Source organism: Pseudorasbora parva, chromosome 3 (genome assembly GCF_024679245.1).
Source record: "Pseudorasbora parva isolate DD20220531a chromosome 3, ASM2467924v1, whole genome shotgun sequence".
NCBI lineage: Eukaryota > Metazoa > Chordata > Actinopteri > Cypriniformes > Gobionidae > Pseudorasbora > Pseudorasbora parva.
Window position 1 is genome coordinate 3,311,091 of NC_090174.1, and position 19,759 is coordinate 3,330,849.

Consider the following 19,759-nt stretch of genomic DNA (forward strand, 5'->3'; position numbering starts at 1 on the left):
GGCGCTATAATGTGGAAAAAACCTGATAATAGCTATAACCACGCGACCGCTAGTCCGATTGACCTGAAAATTGGTATGCCATCTCTTGGCCCCAGCTACCATGTATGTGTATGAGGACATTGGTGTATCTCAAAAAACATGGCCGTCATAGACCAATGAATTTTGAGCACCTATTAGACAAGGTTAATGGAGGTTGATCAGAACAAAACTCAGTTGGCATGTTTGATTCATGGTCCTAGAGGTTTGTAAGAAATTTGAAAGAAATCGGCCACTAGTTGGCGCTAATGAGTTTTATGGCTCTTAAATCACGTGGTGTTGCACATATCCATGAAATATGCATATCATATGATAGATCTCCTCATGATGAACAACTTTGCCTCTAGAACCATTGCTGTCAATAAAATCATTAATTAAATTTTCGTAATTATGTTAAAAACCTACTTTTGCAAACTAGTCCCTGGTTTTTTGCCCGATCGGAACCAAACCAGTCTAGGATAATTCTCTGGACTCTCTAGATCAATAATCTTTGAAAAAAGTTGAACTTTTACATTTGGATGGCTATATCAGGGCCATTTTAAAAAGAGGCATGGCAAAATACACTCAAAAGCCTATAAATCCTAAGGTAAAATTCAAAACTTCACGAAAATTGTTGGGTATATGTGGCATACCATGCTGATGAAGCATGCAATGTTTTAAAGAGATCGGACTATAGGTGGCGCTATAACTGTTAAAAAGCTTTAAAAACCATGCATTTCCTATGGTAAATTGCCTATATTGGCTGTAAATTGACTTTTCCATCTATTATTTCAGTGTTTAAAATCTTGCTAAATAAAACTTAATGTCTTTAATGCCTATGTGCTTAAAAGGCCTTAAAGGCTTGAACCCCGTTAAATGCTGCTTGCAGCTTTAATTATTAGGGGTTCAAGCACGAAGTGCTGAAACCCTATTGTAATTGTACTGATTTTTAGGGGTTCAAGCACGAAGTGCTGAAACCCTATTGTAATTGTACTGATTTTTATTAGGGGTTCAAGCATGAAATGCTGAAACCCTATTGTAATTGTACCGATTTTTATTATTATTATTATTATTCTGCCGTAAAACTCATCGTGCAGACCAAACCGTAAGGCCTAGAGACTTGAAACTTTGTCAATAGGTAGTCCAAAAATCGAGGAGAGGTTCTCAAATTATGAGCCAGATTGGCCAATAGGTGGCGCTATAGCGCAAAAAACAAAAAAAAGTCACTATTTTGCTTATATCTCAAAAACCCATTGTCGCACAATCAAGTGTCTTACATCATTGGAATCCTTGGCTCAAGCCGAACAAAAAACATAGGAGGTATTTTATTTCCGGTATGCAAATTTTTCCGCCATTTTGAATTTTGTCAAAAACCTACTTTTGCGAACTAGTCCCTGGTTTTTTGACATATCAGAACCAAACCAGTGCCAAAATGTTCTGTCTGGTCTGAATATCAATAATTATCAAAAATATGTTGAAATTTTGACTCATGGACGAAAAGGGGCGTGGAAATGTACATTTAAGGCGGAGCCTATTTTACTAAAGAGGCTATAACTCAAGAACAAAATGAGATATATTCACCAAACTTGGTACACATGTGTATGGGCTCATTCTGAGGTCAGGATAAAAAAAATTGCGAAGATTGACCACTTGGTGGCGCTATAATGTGGAAAAAACATAACAATGGTTATAACCATGCGACCGCTAGTCCGATTGACCTGAAAATTGGTAAGCAGTGTCTTGGCCCAAGGTACCATGTCTGTCTATGAGGATATTGGTGTATCTCAAAAAAACATGGCCGCCATCGACCAATGAATTTTGAGCACCTATTAGACAAGGTTAATGGACGATGATCAGACCGAAACTCGGTGGGCATGTTTGACTCATGGTCATAGAGGTCTGTAAGAATTTTGAAAGAAATCGGCCACTAGTTGGCGCTAACAAGTTTTATGGCTCTGTAATCACGTGGTGTTAAACACATCGGCAAAATACGCATATCATATGATAGATCTCCTCATGCTGAACAACTTTGCCTCTAGAACCATTGCTGTCAATCAAATTATTAATTAAATTTTTGTAATTATGTTAAAAACCTACTTTTGCGAACTAGTCCCTGGTTTTTTGCCCAATCAGAACCAAACCAGTCTAGGATAATTCTCTGGACTCTCTAGATCAATAATTATCAAAAAAAAGTGGATTTTTTGCAATTGGATGGCTATAACAGGGCCATTTAGAAAAGAGGCGTGGCAAAATACACTCAAAAGCCTATAAATCCTAAGGGAAAACTCAAAACTTCACGAAAATTGTTGGCTATTTGTGGCATAACATGTTGAAGACGCATGCAAAGTTTCATGGAGATCGGAGTATAGGTGGCGCTATAAGTGTTAAAAAGCTTTGAAAACCATGTATTCCCTATGGTGAATTGCCTGTATTGGCTATAAATGGTATTTTCCATCTCTGTAATCAGGTGGGGTTAAAACAGCCACATAATATGCATATATTATGATAGATGTTCTCATACTGAACAACTTTGCCTCTATAACCAATACTGTCAATCAAATCTTTATTTAAATATTCACAACTATGTTAAAAACCTCGTTTTGCAAACTAGTCCTTGGTTTTTTGCCTGATCGGACCCAAACCACAGCAGTATGATTCTCTGGACTCTCCTGATCAATAGTTGTCAAAAACATGTTGAACTTTACACTTTGGGTAGCTATAACAGGATCATTTGGAGAATAGGTGTGGTAAAACATGCTCAAAAGCATGTTAATACTGAACGAAAACTCAAAACTTCACAAAAATAGGTAGGCAAATGCAACATGTGACTCTAAAGAAGCATGCAACTTTTCATGGAGATCGGGCGTTAGATGCCTCTATAACAGTAAAAAAGGTGACAGTGCAAATGCGTATATGGCATATTACCTAAAATTGCCACCGGAGGCCAGCAGAGGACCAGTCATTGGTTCATTCTGTCCACTGAGCATAAACTTTAAAAAACATTATAATAGCATTTCAAATTATATTTTGTCAGTGTTACCAATTCATTTGTTCATTTGATTTATGTTTCACAAATAATTATTATATTACAATAAAAATAATGCCGGAAAATGTTTTAAAATGGGAAAACCTGGAATAAGCTAGTTGTTACCTATCATTTATTTCAAATATCTGTATCTTCAACAATATGTGCATGTGAGAAAAGCATGTTTGATTGCATTAACTTGGAAAATGTGCTCATTTAAAATGAAAATGAGCCAATGAGTGGTGCTCTGCTGCCACCTGCTGGCTCATATAGTCATTTTGTCATACTATTTACTGATCATGTTCTATAATCCCTATTTAGACAATGTAAAGTCACTTTAAAGGCACTTCCAACATGCTACACATGCTAGCAGTGATTATTTAAGTGTTAAATCAGGCAAATAACATAGTAAGAACTCTATAAACATTATAGTTACCATCTGTGACAACTAACAACTGCCTAGCAACACCATAACAACCATCAAGAACAACCTAGCAACCACCTAGCAACATGTTAATCATGTTAGCAAAGTAAAATAGTAATTTTGTCATACTATTGATTAATATTGTTCTATAATTCATATTTAGACCTAATAAAGTCACTATTATAATATTTAAAATCACATTTTGCCATTTTATCACTTCATTTCACCTGATATCTCTCAAATTCATTCAGTGCTTAAAAACCTTTCATGCAAAAGGTGTCAAATGCTTAAAGACCTTAAATGGCTTGAACCCCGCTAAATGCTGCTCGCAGCTTTAATTATTATTATTATTATTATTATTCTCCGATAAAACGCATCGTGCAGACCAAACCGTAAGGGCTAGAGACTTCAAACTTTACCCGAAGGTAGTCCAAAAATCGAGGAGAGGTTATCAAATTATGAGCCAGATTGGCCTATAGGTGGCGCTATAGCAATCAATTGCGCAAAATGGCTCATAACTCCTAAACCGTTTGGTCCACATTCAAGTGTCTTATATCATTGGAAAGCTGAGACCTTGGCGAACAAAACGTATATCTCCGATTTCATTTCCGTCATGAAAATTTTTCCGTCATTTTGAATTTTGTCAAAAACCTACTTTTGCAAACTAGTCCCTGGTTTTTTGACATATCGGAACCAAACCAGTGCCAAAATGTTCTGTCTAGTCTAAATATCATTAATTATCAAAAAAAAGTTGAAATTTTGATTCATTTTTGCTAAGGGGCTTCAAAATGGACGTTCAGGGCGGAGCCTATTTTACTAAAAAGGCTATAACTCAAGAAGGAAATGAGATATCTTCACCAAACTTGGTACACATGTGTATGGGCTCAGTCTTTGGTCACGATAAAAATATGGCGACAATTGGCCACTTGGTGGCGCTATAACATGAAAAAAACACAAAAACGGCTATAACCACACGACCGCTAGTCCGATTGACTTGAAAATTGGTATGCGGTGTCGTGGCCGAAGGTACCATGTATGTCTATGAGGACATTGGCATATCTCAAAAAACATGGCCGCCATAGGCCAATGAAATTTGAGCACCTATTATGTTTATGGCTCTGTAATCACGTGGTGTTGCATACATCCGCAAAATATGCATATCATATGATAGATCTCCTCATGTTGAACAACTTTGCCTCTAGGGCCATTGCTGTCAATCAAATCGTTAATTAAATATTCGTAATTATGTTAAAAACCTACTTTTGTGAACTTGACCCTGGTTTTTTGCCCGATCAGAACCAAACAAGTCTAGGACAGTTGTCTGGACTCTCTAAAACAATAACTATCAAAAAAAAGTTGAACTTTTGCATTTGCATGGCTATAACAGGGCCATTTAAAAAAGAGGCGTGGCAAAATACACTCAAATGCCTATAAATCCTAAGGGGAAACTCAAAACTTCACGAAAATCGTTGGGTACATGTGGCATAACATGCTGATGAAGCATGCAATGTTTTAAAGAGATCGGACTATAGGTGGCGCTATAACTGTGAAAAAGCTTTAAAAACCATGCATTTCCTATGGTAAATTGCCTATATTGGCTGTAAATGGACTTTTCCATCTATTATTTTAGTGTTTAAAATCTTGCTAAATAAAACTTAATGCCTTTAATGCCTATGTGCTTAAAAGGCCTTAAAGGCTTGAACCCCGCTAAATGCTGCTTGCAGCTTTAATTATTATTATTATTATTATTATTATTATTATTCTCCGATAAAACGCATCGTGCAGACCAAACCGTAAGGGCTAGAGACTTCAAACTTTCCCCGAAGGTAGTCCAAAAATCGAGGAGAGGTTATCAAATTATGAGCCAGATTGGCCTATAGGTGGCGCTATAGCAATCAATTGCGAGAAAGGGCTCATAACTCCTAAACCGTTTGGTCCACACTCAAGTGTCTTATATCATTGGAAAGCTGAGTCCTTGGCGAACAAAACGTATATCTCCGATTTCATTTCCGTCATGAAAATTTTTCCGCCATTTTGAATTTTGTCAAAAACCTACTTTTGCAAACTAGTCCCTGGTTTTTTAACATATCGGAACCAAACCAGTGTCAAAATGTTCTGTCTAGTCTGAATATCAATAATTATCAAAAAAAAGTTGAAATTTTGATTCATTTTTGCTAAGGGGCTTCAAAATGGACGTTCAGGGCGGAGCCTATTTTACTAAAAAGGCTATAACTCAAGAAGGAAATTAGATATCTTCACCAAACTTGGTACACATGTGTATGGGCTCAATATTTGGTCACGATAAAAATATCGCGACAGTTGGCCACTTGGTGGCGCTATAACATGAAAAAAACACAAAAACGGCTATAACCACACGACCGCTAGTCCGATTGACTTGAAAATTGGTATGCGGTGTCGTGGCCCAAGGTACCATGTATGTCTATGAGGACTTTGGCGTATCTCAAAAAACATGGCCGCCATAGGCCAATGAAATTTGAGCACCTATTATGTTTATGGCTCTGTAATCACGTGGTGTTGCATACATCTGCAAAATATGCATATCATATGATAGATCTCCTCATGTTGAACAACTTTGCCTCTAGGGCCATTGCTGTCAATCAAATCGTTAATTAAATATTCGTAATTATGTTAAAAACCTACTTTTGTGAACTTGACCCTGGTTTTTTGCCCGATCAGAACCAAACAAGTCTAGGACAGTTGTCTGGACTCTTTCGATCAATAACTATCAAAAAAAAGTTGAACTTTTGCATTTGGATGGCTATAACAGGGCCATTTAAAAAAGAGGCGTGGCAAAATACACTCAAATGCCTATAAATCCTAAGGGGAAACTCAAAACTTCACGAAAATCGTTGGGTATATGTGGCATGACATGCTGATGAAGCATGCAATGTTTTAAAGAGATCGGACTATAGGTGGCGCTATAACTGTGAAAAAGCTATAAAAACCATGCATTTCCTATGGTAAATTGCCTATATTGGCTGTAAATGGACTTTTCCATCTATTATTTTAGTGTTTAAAACCTTGCTAAATAAAACTTAGTGTCTTTAATGCCTATGTGCTTAAAAGGCCTTAAAGGCTTGAACCCCGCTTAAATGCTGCTTGCAGCTTTAATTATTATTATTATTCTTCTGCCGTAAAAGCGATCGTGCAGACCAAACCGTAAATGCTAGAGACTTCAAACTTTGTCAACAGGTAGTCCAAAAATCGAGGAGAGGTTATCAAATTATGAGCCAGATTGGCCCATAGGTGGCGCTATAGCAACCAAAAGTGCGAAAGGGCTCATAACTCCTAAACCGTTTGGTCCACACTCAAGTGTCTTATATCATTGGAAAGCTGAGACCATGACGAACAAAACGTATATCTCCGATTTCATTTCCGTCATGAAAATTTTTCCGCCATTTTGAATTTTGTCGAAAATCTACTTTTGCGAACTAGTCCCTGGTTTTTTGACCAATCGGAACCAAACCAGTGCAGAAATGTTCTCTGGAGACTGAATATCAATATTCATTGAAAAAAAGTTGAAATTTCGATTCATGTTTGCTAAAGGGTGTCAAAATGGACGTTCAGGGCGGAGCCTATTTTACTAATAAGGCTATAACTCAAGAAGGAAATGAGATATCTTTACCAAACTTGGTACGCATATTTATCAGCTCAGTCCTTGGTCACGTTAAAAAGATCGCGACGATTGGCCACATGGTGGCGCTATAACATGAAAAAAACATAAAAAGGGGTATAACCACCTGACCGTTAGTCTTATTGACTTGAAAATGGGAAAGCAGTGTCTTGGTCCAAGGCCCCATGTATGTCTATGAGAACATTGGCGTATCTCAAAAAACATGGCCGCTATCGGCCAATGAAGTTTGAGCACCTATAAGACAAGGTTAACGGAGGCTGATCGGAACAAAACTTGATGGGCATGTTTGACTCATGGACCTAGAGGTCTGTAAGAATTTTTAAAGAAATCGGCCACTAGTTGGCGCTAAAGATTTGTATGGCTCTGTAATCACGTGGTGTGGCACCCATCCACAAAATATGCATATCATGTGATAGATCTCCTCATATTGAACAACTTTGCCTCTAGAACCATTGCTGTCAGTCAAATCATTAATTCAATATTTGCAATTATGTTAAATACCTACTTTTGCGAAGTAGTCCCTGATTTTTTGCCCAATCGGAACCAAACCAGTGCCAAAATGTTCTCTGTAGTCTGATTATCAATATTCATTGAGAAAAAGTTGAAATTTCGATTTACGGTTGCTAAGGGGTGGAAAAAGAATGTTGTGGGCGGAGCCTATTTTACTAAAAAGGCTATAACTCAAGAAGGAAATGAGATATCTTCACCAAACTTGGTACACATGTGTATGGGCTCATTTTTTTGTCTCGATAAAAAAATCGCGACGTTTGACCAGTTGGTGGCGCTATAATGTGAAAAAAACAATGACCGCTAGTCCGATTGACTTGAAAATTGGTATGCAGTGTCTTGGTCCAAGGCCCCATGTATGTCTATGAGGACATTGGTGTATCTCAAAAAACATGGCCGCCATCAGCCAATGAATTTTGAGCACCTATTAGATGGGGTTAACAGAGGTCGATCGGAACGAAACTCAGTGGACATGTTTGACTCATGGTCCTAGAGGTCTGTAAGAATTTTGAAAGAAATCGGCCACTAGTTGGCGCTAACCCAAAAGGGAAGCTCAAAAATTCACGAAAATTGTTGGGTATATGTGGCATGACATGCTGATGAAGCATGCAAAGTTTTAAAGAGATCGGACTATAGGTGGCGCTATAACTGTTAAAAAGCTTTAAAAACCATGCATTTCCTATGGTAAATAGTCTATATTGGCTGTGAATGGACTTTTCCATCTATTATTTCAGTGTTTAAAATCTTGCTAAATAAAACTTAATGTCTTTATTGCCTATGTGCTTTAAAGGCCTTAAAGGCTTGAACCCCGCTAAATGCTGCTTGCAGCTTTAATTATTATTATTATTATTATTATTCAGCCGAAAAACGCATCGTGCAGACCAAACCGTAAGGGCTGGAAACTTGAAACTTTGTCAATAGGTAGTACAAAAATCGAGGAAAGGTTATCAAATTATGAGCCCGATTGGCCTATAGGTGGCGCTATAGCAATCAATTGCGCAAAATGGCTCATAACTCCTAAACCGTTTGGTCCACACTCAAGTGTCTTATATCATTGGAAAGCTGAGACCTTGGCGAACAAAACGTATATCTCCGATTTCATTTCCGTCTTTAAAAATTTTCCGCCATTTTGAATTTTGTTGAAAACCTACTTTTACGAACTAGTCCCTGGTTTTTTGACCGATCGGAACCAAACCAGTGCCAAAATGTTGCCTGTAGTCTGTATATCAACATTCATTGAGAAAAAGTTGAAATTTCGATTCACGAAAGATAAGGGGATCAAAATGGACGCTCAGGGCGGAGCCTATTTTAGTAAAAAGACTATAACTCAAAAATGAAATGAGATATCTTCACCAAACTTGGTACATGTTTGTATGGGCTCATTCTTTGGTCTCGATAAAAAAATCGTGACGATTGACCACTTGGTGGCGCTATAATGTGAAAAAAACATGAAAATAGCTATAACCACACGACCGCTGGTCCGATTGACCTGAAAATTGATATGCAGTGTCTTGGCCCAAGTTACTATATAAGTCTATGAGGACATTGGTGTATCTCAAAAAACATGGCCGCCATCAGCCAATGAATTTTGAGCACCTATTAGATGGGGTTAACGGAGGTCGATCGGAACGAAACTCAGTGGACATGTTTGACTCATGGTCCTAGAGGTCTGTAAGAATTTTGAAAGAAATCGGCCACTAGTTGGCGCTAACCCAAAAGGGAAGCTCAAAAATTCACGAAAATTGTTGGGTATATGTGGCATGACATGCTGATGAAGCATGCAAAGTTTTAAAGAGATTGGACTATAGGTGGCGCTATAACTGTTAAAAAGCTTTAAAAACCATGCATTTCCTATGGTAAATTGCCTATATTGGCTGTGAATGGACTTTTCCATCTATTATTTCAGTGTTTAAAATCTTGCTAAATAAAACTTAATGTCTTTAATGCCTATGTGCTTTAAAGGCCTTAAAGGCTTGAACCCCGCTAAATGCTGCTTGCAGCTTTAATTAGGGGTTCAAGCACGAAGTGCTGAACACCTATTGTATTTGTGCTGATTTTTATTATTATTATTATTATTATTATTATTCTGCCGTAAAACTCATCGTGCAGACCAAACCGTAAATGCTAGAGACTTCAAACTTTGTCAATAGGTAGTCCAAAAATCGAGGAGAGGTTATCAAATTATGAGCCAGATTGGCCAATAGGTGGCGCTACAGCAACCAAAAACGCGAAATGGCTCATAACTCCTAAACCGTTTGTCCTAAGGGTCAAGTGTCTTATATCATTGGAAAGCTGAGACCATGACGAACAAAACGTATATCTCCGATTTCATTTCCGGTATGCAAATTTTTCCGCCATTTTGAATTTTGTCAAAAACCTACTTTTGCGAACTAGTCCCTGGTTTTTTGACATATCAGAACCAAACCAGTGCCAAAATGTTCTCTCTAATCTGAATATCAATAATTATCAAAAAAAAGTTGAAATTTTGACTCAGGAACGAAAAGGGGCGTGGAAATGTACATTTAAGGCGGAGCCTATTTTACTAAAGAGGCTATAACTCCAGCAAGAAATGAGATATCTTCACCAAACTCTATACACATGTTTATGGGCTCAGTCTTTGGTCACGATAAAAAAATCGCGACGATTGGCCACTTGGTGGCGCTATAACATGGAAAAAACACAAAAAGGGCTATAACCACGCGACCGCTAGTCCGATTGACTGGAAAATTGGTATGCAATGTCTTGGCCCAAGGTACCATGTCTGTCTATGAGAACATTGGCGTATCTCAAAAAACATGGCCGCCATCGGCCAATGAAATTTGAGCACCTATTAGACAGGGTTAACGGAAGTCGATCGGAACGAAACTCAGTGGGCATGTTTAACTCATGGTCCTAGAGGTCTGTAAGAATTTTGAAAGAAATCGGCCACTAGTTGGCGCTAACGAGTTTTATGGCTCTGCAATAACGTGGCGTTGCACACATCGGCAAAATATGCATATCATCTGATAGATCTCCTCATGTTGAACAACTTTGCCTCTAGAACCATTGCTGTCAATCAAATCGTTAAATAAATATTTGCAATTATGTTAAAAACCTACTTTTGCGAACTAGTCCCTGGTTTTTTGCCCAATCAGAACCAAACCAGTCTAGGACAATTCTCTGGACTCTCTAGATCAATAATTATCAAAAAAAGTTGATTTTTTGCATTTGGATGGCTATAACAGGGCCATTTAGAAAAGAGGCGTGGCAAAATACACTCAAAAGCCTATAAATCCTAAGGGGAAACTCAAAACTTCACGAAAATTGTTGGGTATATGTGGCATAACATGTTGAAGACACAAGCAAAGTTTTATGGAGATCGGAGTATAGGGGGCGCTATAAGTGTTAAAAAGCTTTGAAAACCATGTATTCCCTATGGTGAATCTCTGTAATCAGGTGGGGTTAAAACAGCCACATAATATGCATATATTATGATAGATCTTCTCATACTGAACAACTTTGCCTCTATAACCAATACTGTCAATCAAATCTTTATTTAAATATTCACAATTATGTTAAAAACCTCGTTTTGCAAACTAGTCCTAGGTTTTTTGCCTGATCGGAACCAAACCACAGCAGTATGATTCTCTGCACTCTCCTGATCAATTCATATTTAGACTTTATAAAGTCATTATTATAATATTTAAAATCACATTTTGTCAGTTTATCACTTCATTTCACCTGATATCTCTCAAATTCATTCAGTGCTTAAAAGCCTTTCATGCAAAAGGTGTCAAATGCTTAAAAACCTTAAATGGCTTGAACCCCGTTAAATGCTGCTCGCAGCTTTAATTATTATTATTATTATTATTATTCAGCCGAAAAACGCATCGTGCAGACCAAACTGTAAGGGCTAGAGACTTGAAACTTGGCCAATAGGTAGTACAAAAATCGAGGAAAGGTTATCAAATTATGAGCCCGATTGGCCCATAGGTGGCGCTATAGCAATCAATTGCGAGAAAGGGCTCATAACTCCTAAACCGTTTGGTCCACACTCAAGTGTCTTATATCATTGGAAAGCTGAGACCTTGGCGAACAAAACGTATATCTCCGATTTCATTTCCGTCATGAAAATTTTTCCGCCATTTTGAATTTTGTCGAAAACCTACTTTTGCGAACTAGTCCCTGAGTTTTTGACCGATCGGAACCAAACCAGTGCCAAAATGTTGTCTGTAGTCTGAATATCAATAATCTTTGAAAAAAAGTTGAAATTTCGATTCACGGAAGATAAGGGGATCAAAATGGACGCTCAGGGCGGAGCCTATTTTACTAAAGAGGCTATAACTCCAGCAAGAAATTAGATATCTTCACCAAACTTGGTACACATGTGTATGCGCTCAATTTGAGGTCACGATAAAAAAATCGCGACGATTGGCCACTTGGTGGCGCTATAATGTGAAAAAATCATGAAAATGGCTATAACCACGCGATTGCTAGTCCGATTGACCTGAAAATTGGTATGCAGTGTCTTGGCCCAAGGCCCCATGTATGTCTATGAGAACATTGGTGTATCTCAAAAAACATGGCCGCCATCGGCCAATGAATTTGAGCATCTATTAGACAAGGTTATCGGAGGCCGATCGGAACGAAACTCAGTGGGCATGTTTGACTCATGGTCCTAGAGGTCTGTAAGAATTTTGAAAGAAATCGGCCACTAGTTGGCGCTAACGAGTTTTATGGCTCTGTAATCGCGTGGTGTTGCACACATCCACAAAATATGCATATCATATGATAGGTCTCCTCATGATGAACAACTTTGCCTCTAGAACCATTGCTGTCAATCAAATCATTAATTCAATTTCCGTAATTATGTTGAAAACCTACTTTTGCGAACTAGTCCCTGGTTTTTTGCCCGATCGGAACCAAACCAGTCTAGGATAATTCTCTGGACTCTCTAGATCAATAATCTTTGAAAAAAAGTTGAACTTTTACATTTGGATGGCTATACCAGGGCCATTTTAAAAAGAGGCGTGGCAAAATACACTCAAAAGCCTATAAATCCTAAGGTAAAACTCAAAACTTCACGAAAATTGTTGGGTATATGTGGCATACCATGCTGATGAAGCATGCAATGTTTTAAAGAGATCGGAGTAGAGGTGGCGCTATAACTGTTAAAAAGCTTTAAAAACCATGCATTTCCTATGGTAAATTGCCTATATTGGCTGTAAATTGACTTTTCCTTCTATTATTTCAGTGTTTAAAATCTTGCTAAATAAAACTTAATGTCTTTAATGCCTATGTGCTTAAAAGGCCTTAAAGGCTTGAACCCCGTTAAATGCTGCTTGCAGCTTTAATTATTATTATTATTATTCTCCGATAAAACGCGTTGTGCAGCCCAAACCGTAAGGGCTAGAGACTTGAAAATTTACCCGAAGGTAGTCCAAAAATCGAGGAGAGGTTATCAAAATATGAGCCCAATCGGCCAATAGGTGGCGCTATAGCGCAAAAAAACCAAAATTTTTTACATTTGTGAGCTTTTCTCATAAACCGGTGGTCGTAGACTCAAATAATTTATACTTTTGAAATCCTTGGGCCAAGACGAAAAAACTGTAAGCGGGAATTTTTTTGTTTCGTCTTAAAATGTCCGCCATTTTGGAGTATGTCTGAAACCTATTTTTGAGAACTAGTCCCTGGTTTTTTGACCGATCGGAACCAAACCAGTGTCAAACTTTTCTCTGGTGGCTAATTATCAATAGTTATCAAAAAAAAGTTGAAATTTCGATTCATTTTTGCTAATTGGCTTCAAAATGGACGTTCAGGGCGGAGCCTATTTTGCTAAAAAGGCTATAACTCAAGAAGGAAATGAGATATCGTCACCAAACTTGGTACACATGTGTATCGGCTCAATTTGAGGTCACGATAAAATAATTGCGACGATTGGCCACTTGGTGGCGCTATAATGTGACAAAAACATGAAAAGTGCTATAACCACGCGACCGTTAGTCCGATTGACTTGAAAATTGGTATGCAGTGTCTTGGTCCAAGGCCCCATGTATGACTATGAGGACATTGGTGTATCTCAAAAAACATGGCCGCCATCAGCCAATGAATTTTGAGCACCTATTAGATGGGGTTAACAGAGGTCGATCGGAACGAAACTCATTGGACATGTTTGACTCATGGTCCTAGAGGTCTGTAAGAATTTTGAAAGAAATCGGCCACTAGTTGGCGCTAACCCAAAAGGGAAGCTCAAAAATTCACGAAAATTGTTGGGTATATGTGGCATGACATGCTGATGAAGCATGCAAAGTTTTAAAGAGATCGGACTATAGGTGGCGCTATAACTGTTAAAAAGCTTTAAAAACCATGCATTTCCTATGGTAAATTGCCTATATTGGCTGAAAATGGACTTTTCCATCTATTATTTCAGTGTTTAAAATCTTGCTAAATAAAACTTAATGTCTTTAATGCCTATGTGCTTTAAAGGCCTTAAAGGCTTGAACCCCGCTAAATGCTGCTTGCAGCTTTAATTATTATTATTATTCTTCTTCCGCTCACAAGTCAATGGCAGCCCATAGAACCGCTCGCGGGAACATGATGAAATCTGGCACACATATAAAGGACAGTCACAACTGTCAATATATCAAATTTTGAGTCTCTAACTCAATCCCTCTAGCGCCACCAACTGTCCAAAGTTGCGCTCATGTTTATGCTAATAACTCTTGAACTAAAAGGGCTAGTAACAAAATCCAAATTTTCTCTGACTCCTTGGCTCAAGCCAATTCGATTGCACCCTTTGACGTCGTTTTGCGTCATAAAAATTACCCGCCATTTTTAATTTTCCAAAAAAACTACTTTTTCGAACTCGTCCTAGGCGGTTCGTCTGATTTGCACGAAAATTGAACCAGATCATCTTCAGACCATGGTGACAAAAAGTTATGGAATTCAAGTTGATTCTTCAAATCGTTTACGATAAATGTGCGAACAAATTTTACGTAGAGGTTGCAAAAGCACACTAAAGGCCATATCTCCGCAACGCTTTATCGTATTCAAACCAAACTTGGTACCTGTCATCAAAAGCATAACCTGAGGCTACATGCAGTGTTTCGGTGCAGTGCACCCTACTGGTCCGGAGATGCAAAAAAGGGCTATTTTGGCTTATAACTTCTGAATCATTTATCCAAAAATCATAAAATGTATCTCCTTAGATACGGGGAGTCATGTCGAGTCAACTGATATCCAAGTTTACTAGGTCTGCCTTTTTGGCTGTCGGCCATTTTGAATTATGTGCTAAAATGCTGTATTTTATGAACGCATGAACAGATTGTTACAAAACTTGGTACGGGTCATCAGCACAATGCCCTGAAGTAGCCTGAGAAGTTCTGAAACAGCGCCACCTAGTGGATATTTTTTCCCCCCAAATGCTTATAGCTTTGGGTGTGGTTGACATATTTGGATGGGAGTAACTTTTTTTGTCTCCTGAATCCTTGCCGAGTCCAATGATACCAGACTTGCCAGGTTTTGGCATATGGTTTGCACAGCATTGTAATTTAGTGCTTTAAAAACACTAGCTGATATCTTCAAAACCGCTAGTCCGATCGAGATGAAACCAGCGCCAGAAGTTCGAAAACATAGGTCGACAGCTATACGCTAATGCCCAAATCCCAAAATAATGATAGTAAGGGGTAGTAAAATCCAATCAAAGTCAGGTGTCAGTCATTTTTTACGTGTTTTTTCATACAACTGTTTATAACTCAAAAACAAAATGAGATATTTTCCCCAAACTCGACACATGTATGTATGGGATGATTCTGAGGACAAATAAAAAAAAAATGGTGGCATTGTGCCTCTTGGTGGCGCTATAATAGAACAAAACATGAAATTCTCATTGACTTCAATGCAGTATTAGGGAATAAAATGCTAATGTTATACTTTACGAATGCATTAGTGTATCATTACAAAACTCAGTATGTGTCTTCTACTCCATGCCCTGAAGGTACTCAAAAAGTTTTCGGCCAACGCCACCTTGTGGTCAAAAGTTGTAATAAAGTGTACAAAAATGCTAATAACTTTTGATTAAATTAGCCTATTGCAATGAGACTGGTCATAATTTATTCATTGGCTCCTGCTGAGAACATAGATGCCAATATTGTCCATATTTGGCAAACCTCTCTACCCTCTATCTTGTTATTGGTTAAAAACCTACTTTTTTAAACTCATCCTACACCGTTTGTCCAATTTTCACCAAAATTGAATCGTATCATCTTCAGACCATGAGAACAAATAGTTATGGATTTCGTGTTGCTAGACAAACCATTTGTCATACACCACAGCAACGCAGTTGAGCTTTGATGCAAAAAATGACTCTTCAGGCTGTATCTCTGCAATGCTTTGACATATTGACACCAAACTTTGCATGTGTCATTGCCACCTCAGTCTGACTACACCACATCAGTTTCATAACAGTGCCACCTATTGGTCGAAAAAGATTAACCATTAAATCATTATTATTTACTGTATTAAAAATGTTACTGCTTTTTTTGCCTGAAATCAACTTAATAGGTCTTCAATGGCTCATTTTTGCAGTTGGTCTTATACTCCTAGTTAGGGGCCAAGCACCGAAGGTGCGGAGGCACCTATTGAAATTGTTAGTGTTCCTATTATTATTATTCTGCTTCTTCTTCTTCTTCTTCTTCTTCTTCTTCTTCTTTTTCCGCCATAGGAGTCTCTGGCAGCCCATAGAACCGTATGGTAAAAAGTTGTGAAATTTGGCACACTCATAGAGGCCAGTCTGAGCTGTCACTATAGCAAATTTGGTGCCTCTAACTCAATCCCTCTAGCGCCACCACCTGTCCAAAGTTTCACTCATATTTATGCTTATAACTTTTGACCCCTAAGGGCTAGAAACAAAATTCTTTTTTCATCGGATTCCTTGGCTCAAGCCGATTCGATTTCACCCTATGATGTCATTTTCCGGTATGCAAATTTTCCCGCCATTTTGAATTTTCTGAAAAACCTACTTTTTCAAACTCCTCCTAGGCCGTTGCTCCGATTTTCACGAAAATTGAAACAGATCATCTTCAGAGCATGTTGACAAAAAGTTATGGAATTCAAGTTGATTCGTCCAATCGTTTTCAATAAACGCACAAACAAATTTTACGTGGAGGTTGCAAAAACACACTAAAGGCTATATCTCCGCAACGCTTTATCGTATTCAAACCAACCTTGGTACATGTCATCACAAGCATGACTTGAAGCAACATGCAGCGTTTCGGCGCAGCGCCACCTACCTGTCCGGAGATACGAAAAATGCCTATTTTGGCTTATAACTTCTGAACCGTTTATCCAAAAATCATAAAATTGGTCTCATTAGATTCAGGGCGTCATGCCGAGTCGACTGATATCCAATTTTACCATGTCGGCCATTTTGGATGTCGGCCATTTTGAATTATGTGCAAAAATGCTGTATTTTATGAACGCATGAACAGATTGTTATGAAACTTGGTATGGGTCATCACCACGATGCCCTGAAGTAGCCTGAGAAGTTTCGAAACAGCGCCACCTAGTGGAGAATTTTTTTTTTTCAAACGCTTATAACTTTGGGTGTGGTTGACATATTTTGATGGGAGTGTGTTTTTTGGTCTCCTGAATCCTTGCCGACTCCAACGATACCAGACTTGCCAGGTTTCGGCATATGGTTTGCGCAGAGTTGTAATTTAGTGCTTAAAAAACATTTGCTGATATCTTCGAAACCGCTAGTCCGATCGAGACGAAACCAGCCTCAGAAGTTCGGAAACATAGGTCGATAGCTATACGCTAATGCCCAAATCTCAAAATATTGATAGTAAGGGGTAGTAAAATCCAATCAAAGTCAGGTGTCAGTCATTTTTTACGTGTTTTTTCATATAAATGTCTATAACTCCAAAACAAAATGAGATATTTTCACCAAACTTGACACACATATGTATGGGCTCACTACGAGGACACATAAAAAAATTGGTGGGATTGTGCCTCTTGGTGGCGCTATAATAAAACAAAACATGAAATTCCCATTGACTTCAATGCAGTATTACGGTTTAAAATGCTAATGCTATAATTTAAGAATGCACTAGTGTATCATTACAAAACTCGGTATGTGTCTTCCGCTCTATGTCCCGAAGATATTCAAAAAGTTTCGGGGCAGCGCCACCTTGTGGTCAAAAGTTGTAATAAAATGTACAAAAATGCTAATAACTTTTGATTAAATTAGCCTATTGTAATGAGACTGGTCATAATACATTCATTGGCTCATGCCGAGAAGATAGATACCAATTTTGCCATATTTTGCAAACATATCTGTGCTCCATCTTGTTATTTGTTAAAAATCTACTTTTTCAAACTCATCCTAGACCGTTTGTCCGATTTTCACCAAAATTGATCCGTATCGTCTTCAGACCATGCTGACAAATAGTTATGGATTTCGGATTGATAGACAAAACAGTTTTCATATACCACTGCAACAGAGTTGAGCCATGATGCAAAAATTACTCTTGAGGCTGTATCTCTGCAATGCTTTGACATATTGACACCAAACTTTGCATGTGTCATTGTCATCTCAATCTGACTAAACCACATCAGTTTCGTAACAGTGACACCTATTGGTCGAAAGTGATAAACCATTAAACCATTATTATTGACTGTATTTAAAATTTGACTGCTATTTTGCCTAAAATCAACTTAATAGGTCCTTAATGGCTCATTGTTGCAGTTGGCTTGAGACTTCCAGCCATGCTGGCATGTCTTGTCTTCTTCTTTGCGCTTGGCCCCGATAATGGCTGCTTGTTATTATTATTATTATTATTATTATTATTATTATTATTATTATTATTGTACTAAATTAATTCCTTTATTCAGCAAGTGTGGATTAAATTGCCGAAAAGGCAGCACAACTGTTTTCAACATTGTTAATAATCAGAAATGTTTCTTTAGTAGCAAATCGACAGATTAGAATGTTTTTGACACAACATGTGACACTGAAGACTGGAGTAATGATGCTGAAAATTCTGCTTTGATCAGGGCAATATATTAAAAAAAAAAAAAAACATAATCACAGAAAATGGCTATTATGGTATTTATGCAATTTTGAGACCAAACTTGGACATTTCATCACAAGCATGCATCTATACATGCAGTATTTCGGGGACAGCATGACATGACATCATCAAATTATACCATATATTGGCTAATGTGGGTGTTGGACATTTATAATTTTGTCCTAAAATGTTGTATTTTAAGAATACATTAGCGTATTGTTATGAAACTTGTTATTGGTCATCAGGACCATGCCCTGAAGGTCCTCAAAAGGTTTTGAGACACTGACACATTGTGGTCAAAAGTAATTACATTTCCAAAAAAAATGCTAAAATCCTGTGATTAACGTTTAAAATGGTCTTGATAGATTCCTTTGGTCATGCGGAGAACAACGACACCAATTATGCCATATTTTCTTGACCTTACTATCCGCCTTTACTTCTTTTTTGAACTCCTCTTAGACTGTTGGTCTGATTTTCATAAACAAATGGCTCAAATTATCTTCAGACCATTGTGGTAAAACATTTATCCAAAGCTTTTTGGTAGACCAACCCGTTAAATAGATCTGTTAACATGATGCCAAGCTGAGTCTGAGGCTGTAACTCCACACAAGTGATAAGAAAGTTAATCATATTACAGTTATTGTATTATTATTTTGTCAGCCATTTTGACTAAAATAATCTAAAACGTCTTTAATTACTTTGTTTTGGCCCCAATAATTGCTGCTTGCAGCTGTATTTGTACATTGTTATAATATTTCCCAGTTTTTTACTGTATGTTTGCTCAAGTAATTGCAGCCTTGGTAGTGTATAGTGTAGTGTATATTAAAGAAAGAGCAAATGCTTGTCTGATATTGGTGGAAGGCAGGGCTCAGCGAGGGGTCCATTTGATGGTGAGTGGGCATGAGCTGTGCCGTCATGTGAAATTGCAACATGAGACGGATCCGTATAATCATGTTCTTCTGTCTGTTCCCACAGGATGCCCACAGAGTCCCATGAGCAAAGCCACGTTAACACTGATCACCGTCTGCACGTGTGTGGTGGCGGTCGTGTACGGCACGCAGACGTCCTGTCCACTCACCGTC

The 19,759-nt window shown here is 38.0% G+C and overlaps 1 protein-coding gene across 1 annotated transcript in view; it reads left to right on the forward strand.

The window, feature by feature from the left end:
- The window catches only part of LOC137070425 (astrotactin-2-like), a 620,747-nt gene that overhangs the window by 320,732 nt on the left and 280,256 nt on the right, over positions 1-19,759 (forward strand). The window contains exon 6 of the mRNA XM_067437549.1: positions 19,653-19,759. This exon is cut by the window's right edge and continues 40 nt beyond it. Within this exon, the coding sequence (XP_067293650.1) occupies positions 19,653-19,759 (107 nt within the window). The remainder of the gene's footprint in view (positions 1-19,652) is intronic.